The 27611-nt window shown below is 42.7% G+C and overlaps 1 protein-coding gene across 32 annotated transcripts in view; it reads left to right on the top strand.

Moving 5' to 3' along the window:
- epb41l2 (erythrocyte membrane protein band 4.1 like 2) overlaps positions 1–27611 on the top strand; it is a 322484-nt gene that overhangs the window by 280386 nt on the left and 14487 nt on the right. For 6 of the 32 annotated variants that reach the window (XM_072499167.1, XM_072499169.1, XM_072499166.1 and 3 more), the window contains 14 exons: positions 1794–1891; positions 2466–2638; positions 3470–3666; positions 6719–7357; positions 9666–9701; positions 9905–9967; positions 10883–11029; positions 13590–13757; positions 14058–14111; positions 14255–14776; positions 15251–15379; positions 16548–16646; positions 18663–18743; positions 21590–21703. In XM_072499167.1, the coding sequence (XP_072355268.1) occupies positions 1794–1891; positions 2466–2638; positions 3470–3666; positions 6719–7357; positions 9666–9701; positions 9905–9967; positions 10883–11029; positions 13590–13757; positions 14058–14111; positions 14255–14776; positions 15251–15379; positions 16548–16646; positions 18663–18743; positions 21590–21697 (2514 nt within the window). In that variant the 3' untranslated portion in view covers positions 21698–21703. The remainder of the gene's footprint in view (positions 1–1793; positions 1892–2465; positions 2639–3469; positions 3667–6718; positions 7358–9665; positions 9702–9904; positions 9968–10882; positions 11030–13589; positions 13758–14057; positions 14112–14254; positions 14777–15250; positions 15380–16547; positions 16647–18662; positions 18744–21589; positions 21704–27611) is intronic. The other 26 variants (XM_072499181.1, XM_072499174.1, XM_072499183.1 and 23 more) reach the window with 26 other exon arrangements.

Below are 27611 nucleotides of genomic sequence, written 5' to 3' on the forward strand. Positions count from 1 at the left end.
ATGTTTGTGGAAGGGGGAGCAATCAAGTGAGCTGCTTTGTCCTGGATGATGTCAAGCTTCTTGAGTGTTGTTGGAGCTGCACCTATACAGGCAAGTGGAGAGTATTCCATTACACTCCTGACTTGTACCTTGTAGATTATGGACAGGCTTTGGGACGTCAGGAGGTGAGTTACCCGTCGGATTCCTAGTCTTTGACCTGTCCTTGAACTGGACTAACCACGGTATTAATATGACTAGTCCTGTTCAGTTTCTGATCAATGGTAACCCCCCAGGATGTTGATTGTTGGGGATTCAGCGATCGTAATGCCATAGAATGTCAAGAGCGATTGATAGACCCTCTCTTGTAGGGGATGGTCATTGCCCGGCACTTTTGTGGTACGAATGTAACTTGCCACTTGACAGCCCAAGCCTGGGTATTGTCCAGGTCCTGCTGCATTTGGACATGGACAGCTTCATTATCTGAGGAGTCCCGATTGGTGCTGAACATTGTGCAGTCATCAGCAAACATCCCCACTTCTGACCTTATGATGGAAGGGAGGTCATTGATGAAGCAGCAGAAGGTGGTTGGGCCGAGGATACTATCCTGAGGAACTCCTGCAGTGATGTCCTGGAGCTCAGATGATTGACCTCCAACCACCACAACAGTCTTCCTTTGTGCCAGGTATGACTCCCAACCAGTGGAGAGTTTTCTTCCTGATTCCCATTGACTCCAGTTTAGCTAGGGCTCCAGGATGCCATACTCGGTCAAATGCTGCCTTGATGTCAAGGGCAGTTTCTCTTGCCTCACCTCTGGCATTCAGCTCTTTTGTCCATGTTTGAACCAAGCCTGTACTGTGGTCAGGAACTGAGTGACCCTGGCGGAACCCAAACTGAGTGTCCATGAGAAGGTTATTGCTGAGTAAGTGCCGCTTGATAGCACTGTTGATGACTCCTTCCATGACTTTGTTGATGATGGAGAGTAGACTGATAGGGCGGTAATTGGCTGGATTGAGTTTGTCCTGTCTCTTGTGTATAGGATGCTCTCATCAATACCATCTCCCTCCTGAATACTATTTTAGGTTGCAGTAAGTCTTACAACACCAGATTAAAGACCAACAGGTTTGTTTCGAATCACTCGCTTTCGGAGCACAGCTCCTTCATTAGGTGAGTGAAGAGGTGGGTTCCACAACCACAAATGCAGCGCGTGATCAGAGATCGCTATCGCTGAATACTCTGATCCCCTAACTCCCGACGCAATGCATTCCCTTCTCCAAAAAGTCTATCCTCGAATAAACCTTTCAGAACCATGGGGAAAAACGAATACTCCTGCTACCTCAGGTGCAAGAACCTCCACGGGTCCACCCCTCCCATTTCCCTCATAAGCCCAGTCAGCATCTTCCTCACAAATCTTGAATCATCCCAGTCAGGGCCATACACACTTGCCAACACCACCAACCTCACCCCCCCCCCCCCATGCCCCTGTTACTATCACGTATCTACCCCTGGTCCTTCTCTGGAACCTCGCTCTCTAACCCACCAAAACCACTACCCCCACCCCGCCCCCTACCATTGAATCCCAAATGAAATACTTGGCTCACCCACCCCCTCCTGAGCCTTGCCTGGTCTTCCACCTTCAGATGAGTCTTCTGTAGCATGACAACATCAGCCTTAAACTTTAGCAAAGAGTTTTTTTTTAATGCTTTTATGCTTAAACAGTAGTACAAAGGTTTATTTCTTGTAAAAGCAAACAATTTTATTTTGTCAGTAATCCCTATTTATAACTAAGAAGTTGTAATTTCATTCCTCCTTTCCAGACAGAGCAGTTTGAAAGTACTATTGGGTTCAAGTTGCCTAATCACCGAGCAGCAAAGAGATTGTGGAAGGTTTGTGTGGAGCATCATACTTTTTTCAGGTAAACTTATTTTGTAATTGTTGAATTAGCCAAAGTTATGAATGCTAAACTTAAATTTGACAAATTCAAATTACATAATCCTGATAGGGCATATATGCTTGTAATCCAAAATGATCCTCACTATACTAGTGGCAATGTGCAAATTATCCCTTTGCTTTCATTATCTTTGTTGCTGCAATTTTCCAAGCACACCTTTATCTATAACGTATAACAAATTGCCTTATACATAGATGTATACTGCAAACAAGGGAGAATGAATTGAGTATTTTTAGTGTGAAGTGCTCCCTACAACATACATCTGTAGTGGATAGTTTCTAAAGGAAGAACAATTATTATTTTTTTATGGTGATACTCAAAAGTGGGCAATTTTCATACTATTTAGCTGGCTAAAATGCAATGTACTTGAAAAGTTCCACCATGACCTGCCTTATCAAATTGCATGTAATCCCAGGATCTCAGAACAATACAGTCTAATACTTATTTTCTAAGTCTGAACCAATACATTGAAATGTTGTAACTAGTGCATTAGCATTTAATTTTGAATTTGTAAAACACTTAAAATCATTAATTGCAGATTGCTATCCCCTGAACAAACGCCAAAAAGCAAGTTCCTGACTTTGGGGTCAAAGTTCCGATACAGTGGTCGCACCCAAGCTCAAACACGGGAGGCCAGCACACTCATAGATAGACCTGCACCATATTTTGAGCGTACTTCAAGTAAGAGGATGTCCAGAAGTCTTGATGGAGGTAGGTGGGTGATGAATTTCAATAATAAGTCGTCAGAATCTAATCTGGAAGAAAAGTGTAGATAAAGTACTTTGTTAAATAATCTCCAATGTTCCTTTCATTAAAAATAATTTTAGGTTTAATAAATACCTGCTGGTTTCAGTTAATTTTCCTCCAGGAGATGTGCAGATATCAAATATAGTAATTACTTTGGATCAATCTGATCTGTAGCAGACTGCCCTAAAAAAAAACACCACTAATGGAGCATGCAACAATACCAAGACAGAAGTTTTTTTCAGCTTATATGACTGATCAATCATTGTTCTGACTTGGTTTTGATGTAGTCCTGTGTCTGGGTATAACATCTTCCATGGAAGCAATAGGTATAGGCAAATCAGGTAGGGAAGACTGCACTTTGATATGGGACACTGTTCATCTTCCCCACTAATTTTCCTCTCTGCTGCATCAGGATATTGTGATACACATAGACCGAGGTCTAGAATAAAACTACCCTTGATGTTGGAAACTTTCATTTCTTATCAGTGACCTTTTTTCCTTTTGGAGATGGAAAAGTATATATAACAGATAAACTATGATATTTAGTATATCTTCTGACCATTTAGTACACAAATTATTATAGGTATCTCTTTCCATTAATGAGAGACAGTTGGTTATATAGAGTTTTACGGACACCACTCTGCAAATGTGGGACAAGATGAGAAGCCTCCATGAACTAGCACAGCCAATGTGGGGATTGAACCGACGCCATTGGTGTCATTCTGCATGACACGCGAGCCAACTGAGTCGATGATGACAGATATAAGCAAAAAAAAAGTTTATTTTCTCTGACAGCCCCAGTAGATGACAATGATGAAGTGGGCCTGCTGCGCGATTCATCTTCTATAGGTGTTTCTCAGAGTTCAACAGCAGATGGTACTGCTGCGACAGTTGGTGTTTTCAAAATAGAAGCAACAGGTGAAAAAACAGAAGCAAAATACAAAACCACTCCTTCAAAGATCTCACAGCTGGAAATGCCTGTGGAAACAAAGGTAATGTGTAATTTTATTTTTAAAAGTTACTGCTTTGATTAGTCAATAATTAATGCATACACATTTTTCATCTTGCAAAGTACACAATAGTGACTTATGATAAATAGCAAGCTCATGGTACAGAACTATTTTTTCTCCTCGATCTATCAGATGATGTGAAGCTGGCATGACGTGTGATATTTCAGCAAGCATTTCTTGGAAAAGGGGGTAAAAAAAAAAAGTTAAATCTGTTGAGTATGATGCATTTTATGCAATGGATCGGCCTTCACTGTCAATCGTTGTAGCTTTCACCATGATTAAACTAATAGCATTTTCTTAAATTTCCTATGGAGATTAAATTCATTGTGTTGTAGGAATTAATTCTTGGGGCACGAGACGGTGATGAAAAGAGATTGCAAACTGGAAAAAATTCAGAAGTGTTCTTTGGCTTGGGGGGGGGGAAAAAGGGGTGCGGGGGAGAAAATGATAAATGAACACTGGGCGGGATTCTCCATTTCTGAGACTAAGTGTTGACGCGATGCAGAATTCGTGGACTTTCACGACAGAAAAACTGAGGGGCATAGACAGAGTGGATAGTCAGAGGCTTTTCCCCAGGGTAGAGGGGTCAATTACTAGGGGGCATAGGTTTAAGGTGAGAGGGGCAAGGTTTAGAGTAGATGTACGAGGCAAGTTTTTTACACACAGGGTGCCTGGAACTCGCTACCGGAGGAGGTGGTGGAAGCAGGGACGATAGTGACATTAAAGGGGCATCTTGACAAATACATGAATAGGATGGGAATAGAGGGATACGGACCCAGGAAGTGTAGAAGATTGTAGTTTAGTCGGGCAGCATGGTCGGCACGGGCTTGGAGGGCCGAAGGGCCTGTTCCTGTGCTGTACACTTCTTTGTTCTTTGTTCACACCTGGACAGATTCCGCTATTGAGGGGCTAGCAGCGATGCCACAATCAATTCCAATTAAAAAAGATGTGGGATTCGCCGGGTCCATATTGACACTCTGGAGGCTGACAAGCTGCAACTGCATATACACATTATAATCCCCACACACACTGATCCAAGCCAATAAGATGGTACTGGTTGTGCTTGAGCGCGCCCATATAGCTGATAGGTCAGCTGGGGCCAGAGGGCACCAAGTGGTGGTGCCCTGGGGACCTATACGACCAGTGGCACTAAGTTCAAAGTGGGCTATTAGCGGTGTGTGTAGCTGCATGGCTGCCTTGCCTGCGGCAATGGTGTTCTCTGCGCGTCCACCCTGAGCCCACAGCTCATCTCCTGCCCCCCCCCCCCCCGCCAGTGGCACAACTGTCAGCAAACTATGGCGATGTTGGACACCTGTCCCCCTCTCGCTCCCTCAGCAGCCACCACGCCGGTTTCACGATTTTTAAAAGCACAAGTGAACCGCACCGTCGGGAACTCAGCCCATTGGAGTTGGAGAATCGCGGAGATCCTGGAGAATAACATTCGCACCTGCTCATGATATGCAAACGGTGTCTACTGTATGTGCATTATGGAATGCATTAACTCCGCTATTGAGGTGATGGAGAATTGCGATTTTTCGTCAAATCGGCGCCTGCCGCAATTTCGGCGTCAAAATCGATTCTCCATCCAATCGCCATTCCCAATTTCAGCATCGGCCAACAGAGAATCCCACCCCTATCTCTCACTCGTAAGAACATTTGTTTGCTCTTATTTATAATATATTGATGAAAGGAAGTGTGTGTTCTTTCTTCCCTTAAGTTTGTCCAATATTTCAACAAACGAGGTAGCAAAATTTATCATGCTGGGATATCATAGAATCATAGATTTTACAGTGCAGAAGGAGGCCATTTGGTCCATCGAGTCTGCACTAGCCCTTGGAAAGAGCATCCCACTTAAGCCCACGCCTCCATCCTATCCCCGCAATCCAGCAACCCCACCTAACCTTTTTGAACAATAAGTGCAATTTAGCTTGGCCAATCCACCTAACCTGCACATCTTTGGACTTGTGGGAGGAAACCGGGGCACCCGGAGGAAACCCACGCAGACATGGAGAGAACGTGCAGACTCCGCACAGACAGTGACCCAAGCCAGGAATCGAACCTGGGACCCTGGAGCTGTGAAGCAACTGTGCTAACCACTGTGCTACCATACCCCTCTTATATTTGCTGAACAAATTATTTTAAAAATCAGAGGGAGTAGAAAAGTACTGAATGAACTGAGATGAATTGATCAAAAGCAAAATAATTTTGCTTTCAAATTTGGTAAATCTAGAGTGCAGCCTTTTTCTGATGAGTTGACTTTTCCAATTCTACATCGATCTAACTTTAGGAAAACTATTGAAGTCAAAATGAGTAAAGATAAATGCAAGTGTTGGAAGCTCTTGAGATTTTCATGGTTCAGTGTTGGATAGTCTGGGTGCAGCAAGTATTGGAAAATTGGGCCGTCAGAACACATACTTGTGAAGGAATCAACAAAATGTTTCTCCATTAAATTTAATGTCACAGAAAAATCAGGTGTGGGCTCTCATCTGCTTAACATTCAGGTTTTTTGCATTGGGTAATCCTGGATGTCGAGCCAGACCCAGGAAAATCTCGCCTAATATTTGTAAAATAACTGAACTGTTTTGCATCATACTTTAAATGCCACTGCTAAATGAGCTGTATTCTTAATAGCTAAAGTTAACAATATAGGAATGCAACAGAACTATGACATATAAAATGTAGCTAAATCCTTTGCTGGAAAAGCATTGAGGAAATTTATTATTGAGAAACTGTTTTCTTGTATTTTGAATTTTAAGTCGAATAAACATAGAGTTGGAAGGAAAAGTTCTGTAGTAACTAAGCTAAAGTTCAATAATTATTGTGCAAATGATGTACAGTGCTTGTTTGTTTTTCCTGTGTTGTGTTTACCCTATCCATCTTGCAACGGCTAACGTTGTCTGTCTCCATTTGTTTTAACTTGTAGCACTTCCTGAGTGGCTTTCTGACTAATATTGTTTTTTCTTTTTTTGTTTCCTTTCTGTCCTCTCTATACTTTCTGAAACATAAACATACATGTCTACTGGGTTGAATTTAGTTCCATAACACACATCCCCCATCTCCTACCTATTCCAGCTATTCCCTCCCTCTAAGTCTCTTTCCTATTCCTGAGACAGATTTTCTCTCTGACATTTCAGAGGATAGTGCATTTTCAATTGATGAATTAGACAACGAATATATGTTTGAGTCGATTTCTTCCAGTAATAGTCCAGTAACAACACCAGAGCGTGATGCAGAATTATTAACTAATCCTCGTCATCCTGATCCTGCTCAATGTCATAATCTTATACCGCAGGATCTGAAGGAAATAGAAATTGATTCTAATCCTGTAAGAAAGACATTGACCCTCGCCTTTCTAAATCTATACAAATGCTTTCCGCCCAACTTCCCTTCATTGCTTGATGAAGATGGCTACATCAATTTTTCTAGCCTTTCTGATGACTGTTCAGCTTTGATTCCACCATATTTTCAAAAGTATATTCCTATTACATCTCCATCTCTTATTCCTTCCATCATTGTCATCTTTGTGCTGCTTTTGTCCGCAACCCAGTCTGTTCCTTTCTCACTCACCCTTTCTCTTCCTCTTGCTCTGTCTCTCTGCTACCTGGAGCCTAAGGTGACCACATTATATGCCACTTATGACAATGACCTGAATGAGAAAGCAGAGGAAGAGGAGGTGTGTAAATTTGTCGCTTCATGTGTGACATTTGTAAATAGTTCTTTTGTATGGCAAGTTTAAACAATTCAAGATGTTCTTTATGGGGGAAAGAGAAAGAGCATAAATATTTTGACTAATGTTGAATCTTGTACTATTTTTATCTGAAACTCCAGCCTACCTCTATCCATTCTATTCTCTGCAAATTATCTTCTAATTTTGTAGCATCTCAACACAATATTTTGTACATTATTTCTTGTAAAATGAGAAATAGGGATCTTCAAAGCCAATGTTGAATCATGTGATCTGTAATTATTTTCCATTAACTTACCCCCAAACCACACTTGATTAGATGTGTTTCAATCGCTGAAATTTGATTGTCAGTGCTTAAAATGAAAGTTTAGTGCAAAATCTATTCCAACTATTTACTTTTTGGGAACTGACTTTGCAGCAGCTGCAAGGCAGATGGCACTGTTTCACTTCAAAATCAAAAAGATTGTGTTGACTATCATAGCTACATACTTTATAACCATTTCCTACTTCCCACTCTCCCTCCTCTCCTTCTTCATCCAACTTCCAACAGTTTCTGATTGATCAGGTGGAACCAACCAGATTGACCAAAATGGGTTTCTAGGATCCCACTTATTCCTAACGAAGACGTGATACAAATAGTTTAGATGTTCCATACCTGTCTCTGAGCAAAACTGTGTCATAACAAACAATCACTTTCCAACAATGAATCCCCTTGACCCTCATTTTCTCTCAAAAAGTAGGTACCAAATACTTGGCAAAGAGAAACGCTTTCAACTGTTGACTGTGCAGGATATTTGAGAGACTGTACGTTTTTGATATACAGTTTTTGACTTATTTCTTAATTCAGGATCTACGAATTGGAAGCAGTTCAGAGAAGGTTCACTAGGCTGATTTCTGGGGTGCAGGGGTTGTCTTTTGAGGAAAGGTTAAACGGCTTGTGCCGAAACTCATTGGAGATTAGAAGAATGAGGAATGATCTTATTTCTCTTTATATCATGGGATGTGGATGTCGCTGGCAAAGCCATCATTTGTTGCCCATGCCTAATTGTCCTTGAACTGAGTGGCTCGCTAGGCCATTTCAGAGGCCAGTCAAGAGTCAGCCACATTGCTGTGGGTCTGCAGTCACATGTAGGCCAGATCGGGTAAGGATGGCAGATTTCCTTCCCTGAAGGACATGAGTGAAACAGATGGGTTTTTGCAACAATTGATGACCGTTTCATGGTTACTAATATTGAATGAAGCATATAAAGGCTCTGAGCGGGTTTGGCAGGAAAATGCTGAGAGTGTGTTTCTCCTCAAGAGGGTAGCAGAGTTTATGGGACACAATTTAAAAATAATAGGTCTCCCATTTAAGACTGAGATGAAGTGGAATTTCTTTTCTGAGCATCGTCTTTGGAATTCTCTTCCACAGAGAGCATTTAAGACTGGATCATTGAGTATATTCAAGGCTGAATTAGACAGGTTTTTGATTTATAAGTGAGTCAAGAGTTGTGGGTGACAAGTGGAAAAATGGAGTAAAGGCCACGAGTAGATCAGCCATTATCTTATTGAATGTTGCAAGAGGCTCAATAGGTGGAAGGCCTACTCCTGCTATTCCTTATGATCTTGCGTTTCTTTACAGACACAATGTATAAACATAAAAGAATTCTGAGCCAGAAGGTTGGATTTTCCCATGGGTGTCAGGACCCTGATGTATGGTCCAAATGTGGGTCCCAAGCTGGCACTTTGCTGGCTTTGAGACCAGTGTTACAATCTTCCCATAGCCAGCTTCCTGGTTGGCTGCCTCTGAGCACCATGTGGACTCCTGATACTGCCAGCCAATCTGAGGGTCAGAAACTCTGAAGTTGCAACCTCATCAGGAAAATGCATGTTGAGGACTTTTAAGGACTCCTCAGAATAGAGGTGCATGTAGAGGCGATAAGGTAAGTAAAACAAATTCAGAGGGGCAAAGCCAGTAGTACCATCTGAGCAGAGGGAAAACCTGCTCCACGTAGATTATTTGGTCACTAAATCACCCAAAATTGGGGCGTTAACTATATAAATTGGCTGCCTGCCTCTGAGGAGCGGGCAGCCAATCTGCTTCCCAGATGCTGCGGGGAAACTTCCCCAGCAATGGGAATGTTGGGGAGCAGTCACCACTTGGCTTGCCCCTATTTCCCTGGCAAAGAGGCAGATGAAATATAAAAACAGGTTTAGAAAAAATGTATTTGCATCTCATTGCCATTTTCTTATTGACTGGTTTTTCAAAATAGCAAAGAAATAATATTTTCTTTTGCAATTTGTTGGATGCACTCAGTTGGAGCAGGAAGAAGAAGCACTGCAGCAGCAAAAGGTTGATGCAACTTACATTTTTTCCCATTTCAACTATGAAGCTTTGAATGTTTTAAAATATCATGTGGGTGTGATGGTGTACTTTTTTCATTCTTTGATGATTTTGTTTAATTTTCAATTTGTTTTGGTGCCTGCATGTTCCATATGATTTTATTTATTTTTCTATTGGAATTTTCTTTCCTTTTCTTTCTCTCAATTTCACAGAATAAGTCATTGAGCATAGAAGGAGAAAATATTTATATCAGACATAGCAATTTAATGTTGGAGGTTTGTATAAAATCTCAGTACACGGATGGGCTGATGTTTTGTGCTGACTGAACTTTCACTAGCAGGCTGTTACCATGGATTTTGCATGCAATGCATGAGAATGAAAATCATTTGAATGCATGCTACACTTCCCCAAGTTGTGTTTTCAAATCCCGCGCTGTGGTAGATTAGCTTGGAATATTAGCATGCAATATAAACTGTGTACCAGGTAGAAATTTTTTTTTTTTTACTTCAGTTACCTAAAGATGAATGAGCACATTTACTAACCAGGATTACTGCAGACTAGTAACTGAGCTAATTGACTGTTTATATATAATCTTGTGATTTCACCAAATAATATTTATAATATGTACTAAAATCAAACAGACCACTCCGGGTTGCACACTAAGTTGCAATTACATATGCCTTGTCTCACTGAATATCTAATTTTAGATCTTAAAAAGAATTGATTATTTACTTTTTAAAAATGAAACCTTATACCAGTTGTGTTTTCAACATAGTGTCTAGAATTTACAGCAAGTTCAAGAAGCCTATTTCACAGTCAGTTATGACTGCCCTTTAACTAACAAAGATGCACTTGAATCATCCGTGTTTCAGTAGATTAATATTTTAAATAACATTAGATAATAAATGTTCCAAGTTACCAATGTAATTATGGCACTGTCTAAATTTTACAATTGGAAGATTAGTATCAGGAGGCAAGTAATGTCTCGTATTGCATAAGCTGGGATTATGCAAGTCAATTCCAACAATTAAGGTTTGCAAAAAATAAACAAGCCAATAGGCTACTTGCGGAATTCAATAAAGAACCAGTTTTCAGTGAGCCTGGGCATTTCAGTGTATTGCTCATTTTTTGACTAATTTAGATTGGATCTGTTGTGTCTCATTCTAATTGTGTACATGTGCGGAAATTAGGACCTTGATAACACCCAGGAGGATCTATTGAAACATCAAGCTAGCATTAGCGAGCTAAAACGCAGTTTCATGGAATCCACACCTGAACCACGTCCAAATGAATGGGAAAATCGATTGACCAAACCCTTATCACTGCAAACAGAAGGGGTATGTGTCAGTAGCAGAATCTTAGGTTATAATTGAAGGCTTGAACCAACTTGATGGATGTTTGTGTGGTTTGTAATGCTTTCATACATATTAGAAAAATAGTTACAGTGCTCATTTGGATAAGCATCTTTGTGTTTGAGTGTATTAACAAATTAAGATATTGACAATTTATCAATCATTTCTAATTTATTCATCCTATTACATAATTGCATTATTCAATCTAGTAACCCAAATTATTATTTCAAATTCTCTTTTGCTTTCAATAACTATGAGTAAGCACATATGAGCAACTCTTAACAATGTTGATGTTTTTATTTTTAAACTTAATTTGGAAACATATTTAGAATAATTATGGAGCACAATATTGTAGCCTTCAATCGCCAACCACTCATCTGCAAACTTTCCATCTGGGAACTTTGCATTGTGCCTTAAAGTGTTGAGTTTACATTTAGCATTATCGGTCTCCTGACATTTCTTATATTGGAAGCACAGTTTCTTCACTGGTGAAGATGTTCAAAATGAAATCAAGATTTGAACCTTTACTATAACCATCCAGTGGATGTTTTGCATTTTCAGTCATTGAGAATTTTCAACTGGTATAAAATTAATTTTAAGATAGGGTTTTTATAAGGTAATATATAGGACCTGGAGTTTTTGCATACTTTCTATGCAGACAACATACTCTGGTGGAATCAAATCAATTAGTTCAAAGGGTAACAGAATTTTAAACAGAAGCAAGTTGCACCCATAATTTCAATACGCTTAAATATCTGCAATCCTTAAAAGCTCATTCAACAGACTTTCTACCTGAGCCAGCCCTCCCCCACAAACTGGTCACATCCCAAATTGGAAAGGTGAGTTCTTGTCTATTGCGCTTGTTTGGGGGTTCACATTGTGCCAGGATTCTCTTGGTGCATGGCACTTCAGGTCATAGGAACTCTATGTTAGTCATCTCACCAGCAGTCAGTGGAACGGCTTAGCCTGTCCCCTGCTGCTACCTTGGTTGGTTAAAGAATGACTCATTTGCAGAGATCTATAGTCGATTGTATAGCTTGATTACGTTGCTTCACGAGAGATTTTAGGTTTTGGCTTATGCTAATTAATGCCGGAAACTTGGGCGCAGTTTCATTTTGGCAAAACTAACGCAGTGTCAGGTGCAGTTTAGGTGAAACCTGCCAATTCCATCCCTAGCAGCAATTCCAGACCAATTAGGTGCTCTATGTTGCATGTATTTCCATGTGTTTTTTAAAAAAAAACACATTATCAAATCTTGCGTAAAATTGTATGTGTGTCCGTTTCTTGTCGAAACCTGTGACTTGTTCTTCTGTTACCTTGTGCTAGTGTATCGTTTATATATTTGTTTCCATTTCCAAAACAGAAAAGTATTTTATGCTCTTCAAGGCAAAGAATGTTAGTACTTGGAGATCAAGCAATTCTTATTTGAATCACTCATTATGGCATCCAGCAACTGCTAATTCAGGAGTAGTAAACAGCTGCAGAACAAAGTGCGCTCTCCTTGCCCCAGTCCTGGATCAGTTATTCTATCACACTTCTGCACTATTTCCTTAGTCCACACCGACCATTCTTATGGTTTTTTTTGCTATTGCCAGTGTTAAATTATGGGATGAAGCTGATGTTTGTTTAATGTATGTATGATATATACAGCCAGCAAGAGAGGGATTCTTCATTCCATTAGTTTGAGTCGGATTCAAACTTCAGGTGTCTGAGGTGAAAGGATATTCTGCCAACACCTTGCCAGGGCCAACAAGCAAATCTTAAAACTGTCAATCAGCTTCGTCAGCCCTTAACTTCTCTGTTGTTTCTGGTAATTGAGTTCTGTTTAATTTTTTCTTAGATGATGGATTTTGATTCTCTTTTACCACTTCTATGGTTTTGTTGTCTTGGTTAGATCTTGATCAAGATGTTGCTATGGCCAATTATATCATTTTTATTACCTGACATTTATTTACAGGCTCTCTAGAATAACAATGTACTCACATGGTGCAAATAATTTTAATCACTCTATATAGCACAGCATAAATTTATTTAAAGATTTTCTCAGTTTCATATTCCTAGCAAAATTGTAAACTTGCTATTTTACAAAATGTTCATAATTTTGCTTGGAATCTGGAAAATTTCTTACACGCCTGTGGGAACATTGATATTAAATGTGGTAAATTGCATATGTTAAATTCCATATTGTAGAGATACGAGTATTCAATAGGAATTCTATGAATTCGAAGGCATGTAGTTGCAGAACACCACTCGTTTATATAGCTGAAATTCAATTATGTGGGTTGATGATTTGTTATTTTGAAAATATAGTTTAGACAGAATAGGCATATTGCCTTGAAGCTGATTGCTTTTATGTTTAGAAATGTTTGTGGATATTAAGATATACTGTATGTTTATGCTGTACAAGACCTGCTTGACGTGGCATATTTTGTTATTTACAGACAAAATATATAGATACATGACATGGTGTAACTTCTGTCTCACTTTTTTCCCTCTACGACTGTTTGTTATTTTAATCTTTATTCTCAATTTTCTAACTGCATAGAGCTTAGAAGAGGAGATAACATCGCTTTTACTTAGTAAAGAGAGCTTCTCAACAGGCTTGATGGCCTCCTTCTCGTCTGCTATTTCTCAGGCATCAGAGGGTGCTGGGTTGAAAGAAAAAGCTGCTGCTGAATCTGTTTCTCTCATATGCTCCAAACAGTTGTCTGAGGTGCTTTTGCAATGGAATTTGATTGGTAGTTATAAAAATCACCGTATGTCTACAGTATGAATTTTCTGTTTTGTCCTGGTCATTATTTGTACATCCTCTTGTATTTTCCACATTTTTAAATTGCTCATCTTTCATGTTTCTTATAATTCCACAGTAAACTTCCATAATTTTGTGTTTTATATATTTATAAATGGGAGATACGTTGCAGCAATTTCATCCGTCATAATTGATTTTTTTTCCCAACAATCTGTAGTAAAGAATATTCATTTCATGTTATTGTGACTGCTTCCTGTTCTCCAGGATCTTGCTTCAAGAACAGAGGGGTTTCCAGCAGCAGCCGGAGATGTTGCCAAGGTGGTCTTTATTAGATAATTCCACCAGAGCATAGCCATTATAACATCATTTATTTTGTTTTCCATGATTATCATTTTAAGTTTGCATGGTCCTATTTCATGTTTCTTGCCTCATCCTTTTTTTTCATTCATTTCCTTGTGTAGAGCTCAGATGAGAAACAGAAATTCGAGATGGAGGAGCAGGCAGAGGTTGTAGTAGAAGAAACAGTAGTGATTGAAGAGGTAAAGAGAGCACCCAGCTATTCAAAAGTAAAACGTGAAAGAGCTGTTGAAAGCAGCGCAATTGTGCTCCCCTCTGAGGTGCCAGCAAAAGAGGGTTATGCCTCGTCCTCTGATAGCCATAGTGAGAGTGAGGAAGAGGCAGACTACCACCCACAGACCAAGGAAGGAGAAAATGTAAAGAGAGAAAAAAATGAATTTAAGACATTGACTACAGTAGGAATGGAGCCCAAGGTGTCGGTAACAGAAATGGAAAAAGGACATCATCCTGCTGTTGTGGTATGTAAAATGCAGGATGTCCCAGAAGAAAGTTTGCAAGAAATGCGGAATGGAGAACTGAAGGAAACCAAGCACATGCAAGAGCAAGAAGACACCAAACCCAAGCTAAATGGAGATGTTTCGTATGTTGATAGTGATGCTGTGCCAGAAGTTATATGTTGCTCGGAGGTAAATGTTCACAGCAATTGGGTCAGAAGTAAATGTTAGTGTGCAGGAATTGTCTCCAGTGCACACTGCCTCTTTCCTGGGTGTTATGGAGAAATTTCAATTTGCTTAGATTTAACAAGTTTCAAAAATGAACAGAAATAGTTATCAACCACCCTCTGCCTGCTTCAGTCTTGGTTTCTGGCTGCATTGCTTGCACTGGAGGTCTAGGCAGCCACTTAACCTTCTGTTGTGATTTCAATTTTTTTATTGAAATATAAAATAGTTGAATATTTTGTGTCCTGTGTTTTATGTCATGCTATCTGTTTTAATAATACGCATCTTGAATTTTGTCATCAACCCATTTATGATATGAACTTTTTCCATTGTTATATTTATTCATTTTTTTCTTCTTGCTATTGGTTTTCAGTTGACATCTCTTTTCAGCTTATCCTCAATGTATATCTGATTTTACTTATTTAAGTTTCTTACTAATAGCCTCCTGTGGTGAAGACAGAAATGGTGACGATCTCGGATGCAGTGAACCCTGACAAGACCGAAATTGCAACAAAAGAAGTTCCAATTGTGCAAACGGAGACTAAAACCATTACATATGAAGCTGCCCAGGTAGACTTCTCTTCTGAACATAAGTGGTGAAGTTTGATATGTCATCATTGCCTTTCAGTGAGGATTGCAAATGTGTACACCATGTAAATTTAGTCTATACATGAGTAATTTTATATTCTTTTATTTTTCCAAAAGTCCCTTCTGCCGCTCATAACTTGTAAAACATATTTTGTTTACCTATAGCTTTTTGAAAGATTAAGAATTTAAAATTTGCAAATTTATTTTAAAATTCCTGGCATAAAATATTAATTAATTCCTGTAAATACTTCTCACTAGTATTGGTTCTCTTCCCCGTGTGGTTCATATTCATTCTTTTCCACTGAAACAAATATAGATGACCTTTAGCCACCTGTATTTCTGCCTAACTTGCTGAGAGAGAGATCTGGGTAATGATAAACTCTCCTTTTGGAAATACTCTTGCCACCACTATATGAATGTTCGGATATACAATATTGGATTTGCTGCTAGTTTATTGCCTCAGTTAGATCTTTGCCCATATGTATCTCCCCTCAGTTCAAGGTGGGGTTTCAGAATTTGATTTGTGTCCTGTCCTACCCACTGTATCTATAAAGTTACATCAATTCGACTGCATTTCATACAGAATGCTATGCTGTTATATGCTTTTCATCGTAGCTAAGTATCCAGCCACAGCAAAGTCAGTGTACTGTTTTAACCCTTTCAAACAGTGCAGTTAAGTAAGTGACATTTGAAGCATTCTGGTTTTCAGAGCTTAAATAGTCAAAAACATTTTAATGATATTCAGTTTATCCGAGACTTGTCTGCTTCTTTTGAAAACCCCTTGATAAATCAGGGGCGCACCATTTGGTCCATTAATATTTGCATCTATTATTAGCTCAATTTGAAGTGTTATTTACTTATTCCATATTCAGGAAGTCAATCAGATGTTAATAGTGTGAAGACAGTGATAGTTGAATACTTCTGTAATTGTTTAGCTCCATCAAGGCATTAGGTGAACATATTCACCTTGGTGTAATGCTTAAACAAAAGTCTCCACATATTATGTAAGCTATTGCAGTTTTATTTTGAAATAGCACTTTAATTCAACTGATTTATTAATCTAGTGGGATATTCTATTTATGCAACAGTATTATATTAGAAGTACTTCTGACCAAATTAAGTGGACTTTCTCATTTTGTTGTATTTCAAGGGTGATGGCAGTGGAGACAATGATCCTGGTGTACTGATGAGTGCTCAGACTATAACTTCTGAATCTATTTGTACAACAATGACAACCCAGATTACGAAGGTGTGTAATAGGTAATGGGCCATCACATCACTGTGTGGCCTGCATAATGTAATGAGCATAGTTTTGTTTGCATGCTATCGTTAAAACTGTCCACTGAATACAAGTTAAATTTTCTTTACCTTACCAACAAAGTGCACTGCTGAAAATTATTGATGGCACTCACTGATTTTCTAGTCTTTTAACTTCCGCGTTCAAAATAAGGAATTATGCTATGCTGGTGGGAGTCATTTTTCAGAGCACTATCCATTTTTTTAAAAATGGCTGATTTTCCTCGAGGACTGATTAGTTATCGTATCACTTTGACAGAGGCTTCATTTCTTTTTACTCTTTGAAGAAATGGGCCCCTTTTATTTTGTCGCCCACAACAAAGAAACATTTCAATACAATGTGGTGAAGATTTCTGGTAGGCCAGAAGATCACGAAACACAAGACGTGGGAGTAGTCATTTGGCCTCTTAAGCCTGCTCAGTAAGATGATGGCTGATCTGATGTTGGCTTCAATTTCACTTCCCTGTCTCTACCCCAAACCTCTGACTCTGGGGATCTATTCGTTGGTGGCAGCTTGGAGGGTTTGGTGGAGGGATTTGAGTTGCCCACCGGGTATGGGTATTTACAGATGATTGGTTTTGTCAGGAAGCAGGTGCTGACCTTTCTCCATCTGCCGCCCCAGGTGCTACAGGACAAGGTGGTGTCAAAAACAGGGGTAGGTGAGGGGCAGACTGGCCAGGATGAGTAGATTTTTAGAAGTGGTGGAGGATAGGTATGGGCAGTGCACAGGTGGGCCTGCAATCATGTCCGCATGTTTTGGGCCTGTCCGAAGCTTGAGGGATTCGGGACTGCAGAAACCGGGGGTGTGGGTGAGTGACCTGGCAGAGTTCCTCAGGCTGGAGAAGATAAAATTTGCCTTGAGTGGGTCTGTGCAGGGGTTTGTCCGGAGATCGCCGCCGTTCATCGACTTCTTTGAAAATTGTTAAGATGTCAGCGGGGGGAGGGGGGGGGGGGGGGAAATGTGTAAAAAGGAGATTGAAGAGCAGGACGGTGGGGTGTTAGATATTTTTTTTTTTTTTTTGATTATTTGCATTCTTATTTGCTTGTCTTTTTATGGTTGTGTTTGATGTGTGTAATATATATACCTCAATAAGAGGTGTTCCTTTATAGAGCGAGTTAAGAGCAGCTCATGCCCATTCAAGATTCTACTTGAGAGCTGGGTTTTACTTGTTAGTTGATTGCTTCTGGACAGGGAGAGGATGCAGAAGGGGTGAGTTGAAACTGGGGTATGTGGTGCATTTTATAGTATTGCAATAAAACAGTTGAGAACCACCAGAATGCATTCTAATGCCTAATTCGTTAACAATTTGTTTTAACGCATGCCCCGACTCCCCGTCTCTTTCATTCTTACCTCCCCTTCCCTGGCTCCTCTCACCTCTGGCTCCTCTCGCCTCTGGCTCCTCTCGCCTCTGGCTCCTCTCGCCTCTGGCCCCTCTCGCCTCTGGCCCCTCTCGCCTCTGGCCCCTCTCGCCTCTGGCCCCTCTCGCCTCTGGCCCCTCTCGCCTCTGGCCCCTCTCGCCTCTGGCCCCTCTCGCCTCTGGCCCCTCTCGCCTCTGGCCCCTCTCGCCTCTGGCCCCTCTCGCCTCTGGCCCCTCTCGCCTCTGGCCCCTCTCGCCTCTGGCCCCTCTCGCCTCTGGCCTCTCTCGCCTCTGGCCCCTCTCGCCTCTGGCCCCTCTCGCCTCTGGCCCCTCTCGCCTCTGGCCCCTCTCGCCTCTGGCCCCTCTCGCCTCTGGCCCCTCTCGCCTCTGGCTCCTCTCACCTCTCACCTCTCGTCTCCTCTCACCCCTGGGCCCCTTGCATCCCCGCCACCCCCCATTCGCTCACATCCCTCTCGGCCCCTTTCACCTCTCGGCCCATCGCTTTCCTCTCTTCCATCTTCCCCACCGGACGTCACATTTTCCACTGGCTTCGCGCCCAATGTAATCATGAAAAAACATCAGCGGCTGACTTAACTCTTTCTTTTCCTCAGACTGTTAAAGGTGGCGTTTCCGAAACAAGAATTGAAAAACGTATTGTTATCACAGGGGATACAGACATTGACCATGATCAGGTTGGTTTCATTTTTTGTAAACTTATTGATATATTCACTTCGTGGGGTTTCAAATATTTCAGCAGTGATTCAGCAGTACTTGGCAAGTGGAATGAGAAGATGTGAATTTTACAATAATGTAAGGGAGCAAATTGACGTTAAATGATTTTAATGCAGAATTTTGAGCTTTTCATGCTGCTTTCAAACTGCTACATTTTAATTTTTTGCACTTCTACTTCAAACATTCATTTAAAATATGAGCAACATTTGTCTTTAAAAAAAAATTTTGAGTACCCAATTCATTTTTTCCAATTAAGGGGCAATTTAGCGTGGCCAATCCACCTAACCGGCACATCTTTGGGTTGTGGGGGCGAAACCCACGCAAGCACGGGGAGAATGTGCAAACCCCACATGGACAATGACCAAGGGCCGGGATTGAACCTCTGACCTCGGCGCCATGAGGCAGCAGGGCTAACCCACTGCGCCACCGTGCTGCCCTGCAACATTTGTCTTTAAGCTATTTATTTAGCACTGTGACTTTTAGTTTTAGAAGTAGAAGCATGAAATTGTTTTTTTTTGTGGGAAATATTTGAGTAGATTAAACTAGAAATGCTACATTTTCTCTTCCAAAATCTTTGTTTGAAGTTCAGGGTAGGCTGAGAGTATTGAGAAGATCTGCCTCATTGCTTTTTATTCTGTGGCAAAGCATTAGAGAGTGAAGATGCCTGGTGCTCTAGATGGTTATAGTTAAGGCTATCATTCCTGGTGTTCCACATAAACAACGTGACCATAAGCTATGGTTTAATGGCAGTAGTGATTTTCCAACTTTTGTTCAGGATTCCTTGAAATTTGTATTTTTTTTTTTTTTTGAACCATCAGAAAAGTACTGTGCAGCTTCAGTAGTTTTTTTTAATATTCATTCATGGGCTATGAGCTGGGTCAGCATTTATTGTCCTTTCCTAATTGCCCTTCAGGTGTGTGGTTTGCAAGGCCATTTTAGAGGCACTTAAGGGTCAACCACATTGCTGTGGCTCTGGAGTCACATGAGGAGTAAAGGACATTAGTGAACCAAATGAAACCTGCAATGGCTTCATTGTCATCATTAGACTTTTTAATTCTAGATTTTTATGAAATTCAAATTCCACCAGCTATCATGGTGGGATTCAAATCCAGGTCCCCAGAGCATTACCCTGGGTCTCTAGATTACTAGTCTAGGCAAGACCACTATGCCAACACCTCCCCCACTGTTCGTACTGTTGCACTAAAAGATCGTTTTAATAAACAATTTTTTGGTGGTTTTCATGTCATGAAGGTCGTTGGTGAGCACTGTGACTTCACAGTGCCAGGGTCCCAGGTTCGATTCCCGGCTTGGGTCACTGTCTGTGCACAGTCTGCACGTTCTCCCCGTGTCGGCATGGGTTTCCTCCGGGTTCTCCGTTTCCTCCCAAAAGTCCTGAGATTGATAAGGCGCAGTAAAATGTCCTTTATGTTTGAATTTCTGGTAGATTGTCATCACGTAGTCGAAGATTTGTATAGGTTCAGAAAGCATTCCCAAGTCAATTAGACAGTCAGTGCCTCCTTTCTTAAGCATAATGGTGAACTATTGCTGCCATTTCTTAGTTTTCTTGGGTTGGTCTAGCTGCAAAGGAGTGCCTTGTGATGGGTAGATTACCAACTTTTCTTAGGTTTCAGTATAGTGCTTTGCAAAGACAGAGAAATGTTGCAGGAGAGCAAAGCAGTTGTGTTCTCTTTGTGACCTGAACAGGATATCTTTCACACATATACATCAATCTCTCAGGTTGGCCGAGGAACCATCGGTTCAGCAATTGATCATACCATCTTCCTCCACATGTATGCTGTCGATGCTCAGCACTATCTTAGCACCACCTGTAACTAATTCTCCACTCCATCTACTGTTAGACATATGCAACATCCTGTCCTGGATGAGCTGACATTTCCTCCAATTAAACAGTGGAAAATGAAAGCCATTCTTTTTTAGCCCCTGCACAAACTCCATTATTTTGCTATCAATTCCTACACCACCCCTTCCGCCCCCTTGCCAATGTATCAGACTGAACCAACTCCCATCCCCACTCCCGATGCATAATCTGATTCGATTTATCCCGCCCCACTACGCAAATCCTACCTACTTACCTTATGCACTTACCTTCTCCCTGGCTTGTCAAGGGCCTTTAAACTTAGCTGGATCTTTAACTTAACTGCTTTTACGGCAACTAATTGCATAAAAAAGGGGACGTGGGCTCCTTACATCCGACTGAGCTAACCTTGGTGTTAGACCCTGGGCACAAGCTGCACTGCCTGGATGTTGCCTGGCCTGAATCGGAAGGGCGGGCGGGATAGGATTGAAAGAAATTTGAGCAAGAAACTAGTAGCAGAGTGCCAATTCAACTCGGATTGCCACTCCGCAGAAGTTCAGCCCAATATCTCTTTCAGATATGAGTCTGAGGAATTAATTCAAAAGCCATCCAATCTAAACACTCTTGTCCTTGTTTCATAATATGGCCCAACTAGCCCAAGCTAAGTGTGTAGGTATGTATATTTTTCATTAAACGTGGGATTCCTGATACAATATTCCATAAATGGTCAATGGACATGTTCTGAAAGAGGGAAGCACAGCGCTTTTACATGGACCTTTGAGCAACCATTTCATTTGGAAATTTTGATTAGTTTCGTTCTCAGTAAGTAAACTTCTTTTCTGACTTTAGAAGATTTTCTTTATGCAAATTTAAATAGTGTATCTGTGTTCCATACAAATATTGGTAAATTTAATTATTCCATTGTTTGTTGTGTATTTTGACTTGTATTTTTTTCCCAATCCCATCATTATTGTTTGTAATTCTGGGTAGGCCTTGGCCCAGGCAATAAAAGAAGCCAAAGAGCAGCACCCAGACATGTCAGTCACCAGGGTAGTGGTACATAAAGAAACAGAGCTCACTGAGGACGGGGAGGAATGAGTTAAGGTAAGGGAACACAGCATCTATTGAGGCAGCAAATATAATACTTAATCAGAGCAGATATTATGTTCTTTATAACTCACCATTTTTTTTTTTCAGCATGCTTTCTTTTTCTATGCAGGGAGAAATGCATGGTATGAATATGCATTGATTCTTGGTTGATTACTAGCCAGCAATGCCTGCTTATAATTTCATATTCTTTATGTTTTGTCTGGTCAAAGTCACAGTACTGCAGTTGACCTTGGTATGCTGCAAATGGTCCAATCTAAATTTTGTTAACCGATTGACTGAACACAAAAATCAAGGCTTCAATAAATAGTCTGAAAGCAAATATTTACTTGAGAAAAATTTGGAATTACTTGTCGACAATTTGAGTAACACAATTCCGTACATATATTTTGATTGGAAGAACAAAAGAAAATCGCCAAAGTAGACCGATGCTAGCATAATCACAATTTTATCTTAAACGTATTCGAATTAAAACAAAAATTTAACAAGTCAAATAGCTTCAGCCCACAGTCAGCTAAATTAATGAGATTTAATGAATTGGGCCCATTTTCTTCACTTTTGGCTTGCATCCTGCAATTATTTGAATATCCCCCAGTTAAATCAGGAATACTGTAGTACATGTTTCTAGTTGTATTAAGTTGCATTTTAAGTTGTTTGATTTGTTTTTTCAATGCATTGCACAATTCTTTGTTTTGCTATAAATGTTGGATTTATTTTACTTGATTTGTTTGAACAACATCAATCATTAGAAGTACGTTAAAAGTCATAGTTGAAACACGGGAGTTCCAAGACTAAAGGTGCTGTGTCCCAGAATTTGAAAAAGGTTGTGGTTGCAAGCTGCAGAAATTTATAATGGAGATTTCATGCTATTTTTACAACATTTTCTTTTCCAAAACTTTCTCCTGTCAATAAGTTATTGCTAACAAACATTTATTTTAATAGTGCATTGATTCTGAATGTGAGGTACTGTTGCTAGTGGCTGTGTTGACAATGTTCACATATTCAATGCACTATTTTGAAGAGAAGGGATGTGAGTATCCTTACATGGTTTAGTTGGAACAAATAGCAATGCTCATTTCAAGCTAGGATGCTTTCAAAGTGAGTTTGGTGTGGGGGAGTGGTGGGGGTGGCAGGTATAACAGCTCATTTAAATACCCGCACACCGGATTCACCCGGCGCCTGGGAGACCTCGCCAGGGCAACTTTTAGTACTGATCCAGACAAACGTGGACCAGGTGTAACCTGGGGGAATGTCCTAGACCATTGGAGAATCCTGGGTGGTCAGGAATAGGGCAGGGTGGCACACCGTGCCGATGTACGATGTGCCATGGGCACTGGCAGTGCCAGGGTGCGCAGGTGCCAGGTTGGCACTGCTGACGGAGGGGGGGGGGGCCTTGCCAAGCAAAGGGGGGTGAAGGGGAGGTCCAGGGACCTCCTCAACGTCGGGGGGGGGGTGGGGTGCTAAAAAAAAAAAGCGGATCTGTGGGAGATCGGGTTTACCAGATAAAATGGCACCCCGATCAAAGCACCTTCCGCAGGGAATCCCCCACAGTAGCATAGTGGGTAACTCTCTTACTTCACAGCACCAGGATGTCAGGTTCGATTCCCGACTTTGGTCACTGTCTGTCCGAACTCTGCATGTTCTCCCCGCGTCTGTGTGGGTTTCCTCTCGGTGATCCGGTTTCCTCCCACAAGTCCCGAAAGACATGCTGTTAGGCCATTTGGACATTCTGAATTCTTGCTCAGTGTACCCGAACAGGTGCCAGAGTGTGGTGACTAGGGGCTTTTCACAGTAACTTCATTACAGTGTTAATGTAAGCCTACTTGTGACACTAATTAATTTCAGTGTAGCCTTGGTGGGGAGAAACTCCGTCGAGGCCAAATAAAATGGCAAGTGGAATTGGCGCTGCAGCTGCCTAGAAACACCCTGTTAAACCCGCTGTTTGGAGGACTTCAACTTAAGTCCGTTGAATCATGCCCATTGTTTTTATTGGGGTCAGTGCTACATTTGTGTAATAATAGGAGCCTGAGGGGTGATCTTATAGAGGTGTATAAGATCATGAGAGGCATGGATCGTGTGAATACACTCACTCTTTTTCCCAGGGTTGGGGAATCGAGAACTAGAGGGCATAGGTTTAAGTTAAGACGGGAACGAATTAATGGGAACCTACGGAGCAATCTTTTTTACACAGAGGGTGGAACATATGAGGAATGAGCTGCCAGAGGAAGTGGTTGAGGCAGGGACATCGACAACATTTAAAAGGCATTTGGACAGATACATGGATAGGGAAGGTTTAGAGGGATATGGGCCAAGTGCAGGCAAATGGGGTTAGCTTAGATGGGACTTTTGGTTGGCGTGGACTAGTTTGGGCCGAAGGGCCTGTCTCCGTGCCGTCGATTCTATGAACGTGGGAGAAACTTGGGTTTTTGAGGGAGCGGTATTCCTGTACGTGAACCGATATTAGCTCAAGCGTTTGGTCAATGAACCGTGTTCTCTGGTTATCTCTAATGTTTGCCTCATCCTTTGCACAATCTGCTACCCAGTTGTTGCAGGGTGGTATGGTGTGGACCTGATGTCTTGTATTCCGTTCTCCTTCAAGAAGTTGTCAAACTCTTGAGGTATGAACTGTGGTCCATTATCACTCACCAATTACAGGGGCGGCTCGGTGGTGCAGTGGTTAGCACTGCTGTCTCATGGTGCTGAGGACCCTGCTTCAATCCTGGCCCCGCTCACTATGTATGGAGTTTGCATATTCTCCTCGTGTTTGCATAGGTCTCGCCCCCACATCCCAGGGTAGGTTGATTGGCTAGGGTAAATTGTGCCTTAATTGTTAAAAAAAAAATTGTGTACTTTAAATTTAGGGCAGCACAATGGTTAGCACAGCTGCCTCAAAGCTCCAGGGACCCGGGATCAATTCCCGCCTCGGGTGAATGTCTGTGGTGTTTTCACTTTCTCCCTGTGTCTGCGTGGGATTCTTCCGAGTGCTCCGGTTTCCTCCCATAGTCCAAAGATGTGCAGGTTAAGTGGATTGGCCATGCTAAATTGGCCCTTAAAATAATAATAATAATCACTTATTGTCACAAGTAGGCTTCAAGGACTTCCGGTTGCGGCGATGTGGAGCTAAGCCGCAAGTTTCGGCAGCTCTCGCGACAACGGACTTTCGGGCTCTCTAGAGGAGCCCCAACGGAACTTTTTTCGATTTAATCCCGTGTGGGAAGGTGCAGTGAGGTCCCCCCTCACAATATATGGCAGAGATCAGCGGTGGAACGACGAGGAAAGAGGCCCTGGAGCAGAGACCAAAACGAGGGGAAAAAGGCAAGACGGCGGAGAGCGGAGAACGAGCAGCGTGGGGGCCAGACCAACAGGAGTTCCTCAAGCGATGTGTGGAGGAGGTGAAAAACGAGGTGCTGGCGCCAATGCTGTTGGCGATCGAGGGGCTGAAGGAGACCCAGAAGACCCAGGCGGTGGAGCTTCGTGAGGTGAATGAGAAAGTGAATACCAACGAGGACGAGATCCTGGGCCTGGCGGTAAAAATGGAGGCGCACGAGGCGGTGCACAGGAGGTGGGCCGAGAGAATTGAGGTCCTGGAGAACAGGTCGAGGAGGAAGAACCTCCGGATTCTGGGTCTTCCCGAAGGAGTGGAGGGAGCTGATGCTGGGGCGTACGTGAGTACGATGTTCCATTCGCTGATGGGTGCGGAGGCCTCTCCGACCCCCCTGGAGCTGGAAGGGGCTCACCGGGTCCTGGCGAGGAGACCCAAGGGCGATAGTGGCAAGGTTCCATCGCTTCGCGGACAAAGAAAGTGTGCTGAGATGGGCCAAGAAGGTGCGGAGCTGTAGATGGGAGAATGCAGTGATCCGAGTATGCCAGGATTGGAGCGCGGAGGTGGCAAAAAGGAGAGCTGGCTTCAACCGGGCCAAGGCGGTGCTGCATGAAAAAAGTGTCAGGTTCGGCATGCTGCAGCCTGCGTGACTGGGTCACTTATCAGGACCGACACCATTATTTTGAAACGCCAGAAGAGGCTTGGACCTTTATTCAGATGGAAAAACTAGACTCGAACTGAGGGGATGTAGTTGTATATGGGGTTGTAAATATGGGTAAAGAATATTTCATGGGTGGGATGATGGATGGTGATGTGGGTAGAGTTCTGGTTAAAATTCCTAAAATTTCCTTTTTTCTTTTCTGTAGACAAGATGATGATTATGGGGAATGTGGGCGTTGGTGCTGGAGGGAGGTGAGACTCGGGGATGAGGGAACTGGGATAATGGCCGCAACAGGAGCTGCGCCATAGGGGGGCGGGGCTGGTTCAGGAAAGCGCGGGCTTTTTCCCGCGCCAAAAGGGGGGGGGGGATGGAGGAAGGTAAGGAGGAGGAGAGACTCCCACACAGGGGAGATCAACGGGAAGGCGGGGGAAGCCAGGGTCAGCAGAGGTCAGCTGACTCACAGAAGTAATATGGGGGGAGCACAAGAGCTAGATGTGGATGTGGGGGGGGGGGGGGATTCTAGGGTTGCTGCTGCATTGACCGAGGGGGAACTGAAAATGGAAGAGGTGGTCGGGGCGGGGTTCCCCGTCTGGGGGACTGGAGGGTGCGAGAGGCGCGGGCACGGGACTGGCATAAGCTAGTCGGGGGGGGGGGGGGGGGGGGTAGGTAGGTGACCCCCCAATCCGGCTGATCACGTGGAATGTGAGAGGCCTAAATGGGCCGGTTAAGAAGGCCCGAGTGTTCGCGCACCTAAAGGGACTGAAGGCAGACGTGGTCATGCTTCAGGAGACACATTTAAGGTGGCAGATCAGGTCAGGTTAAGGAAGGGATGGGTGGGACAGGTGTTCCATTCGGGGCTGGATGCGAATAATAGAGGGGTGGCAATACTGGTGGGAAAGGGGGTGTCGTTTGAGGCCAAGAACATAGTAGCGGACAAGGGAGGCCGATACGTGATGGTGAGTGGTAGGTTGCAGGGGACGGAGGTGGTACTGGTGAATGTATATGCCCCAAACTGGGAAGATGCTGGATTCATGAAACGGATGTTGGGGCGTATTCCGGACCTGGAGGTAGGGAGTTTGATAATGGGTGGGGATTTTAACACGGTGCTGGACCCAGCATTAGATCGCTCCAGATCCATGACGGGAAAGAGGCAGGCTGCGGCCAAGGTGCTTAGGGGGTCTATGGATCAGATGGGGGGAGTAGATCCGTGGAGATTTGCCAGGCCTTTGGCCAGAGAATTTTATTTTTTCTCCCACGTGCATAAGGCCTACTCCCGGATAGATTTTTTTGTTCTGGGCAGGGCATTGATCCCGAAAGTGGAGGGAACGGAGTATTCGGCCATAGCCATTTCAGACCATGCCCCGCACTGGGTGGAGCTGGAGCTGGGGGAGGAGAGGGACCAACGCCCGTTGTGGAGGTTGGATGTGGGACTGCTGGCAGACGAGGAAGTGTGCGGGGGTGTATTGAAAGGTATCTGGAGGCTAACGACAACGGGGAGGTGCAGGTGGGAGTAGTATGGGAGGCGCTGGTCAGGGGAGAGTTCATCTCCATCAGGGCTCACAGGGTGAAGAGAGAGGGCAGGGAAAGGGAGAGGTTAGTGGGAGAGATTTTAAGGGTGGACAGGAGCTATGCAGAGGCTCCTGATGAGGGTCTACTCAGGGAGAGACAAAGTCTCCAAACGGAGTTTGACCTGTTGACCACAGGGAAGGCAGAGGCACAGTGGAGGAAGGCACAGGGGGCGATATATGAATATGGGGAGAAGGTGAGCCGGATGCTGGCACACCAGCTCCGTAAGAGGATGGCAGCGAGGGAAATAGGTGGAGTCAAAGATGGCAGGGGAACTACGGTGCGGAGTGCAGGGAAAGTGAATGAGGCTTTTAAGGCCTTTTACGAGGAGCTGTATAGGTCCCAGCCACCAGGGG

Source organism: Scyliorhinus torazame, chromosome 4 (genome assembly GCF_047496885.1).
Source record: "Scyliorhinus torazame isolate Kashiwa2021f chromosome 4, sScyTor2.1, whole genome shotgun sequence".
Classification (NCBI taxonomy): domain Eukaryota; kingdom Metazoa; phylum Chordata; class Chondrichthyes; order Carcharhiniformes; family Scyliorhinidae; genus Scyliorhinus; species Scyliorhinus torazame.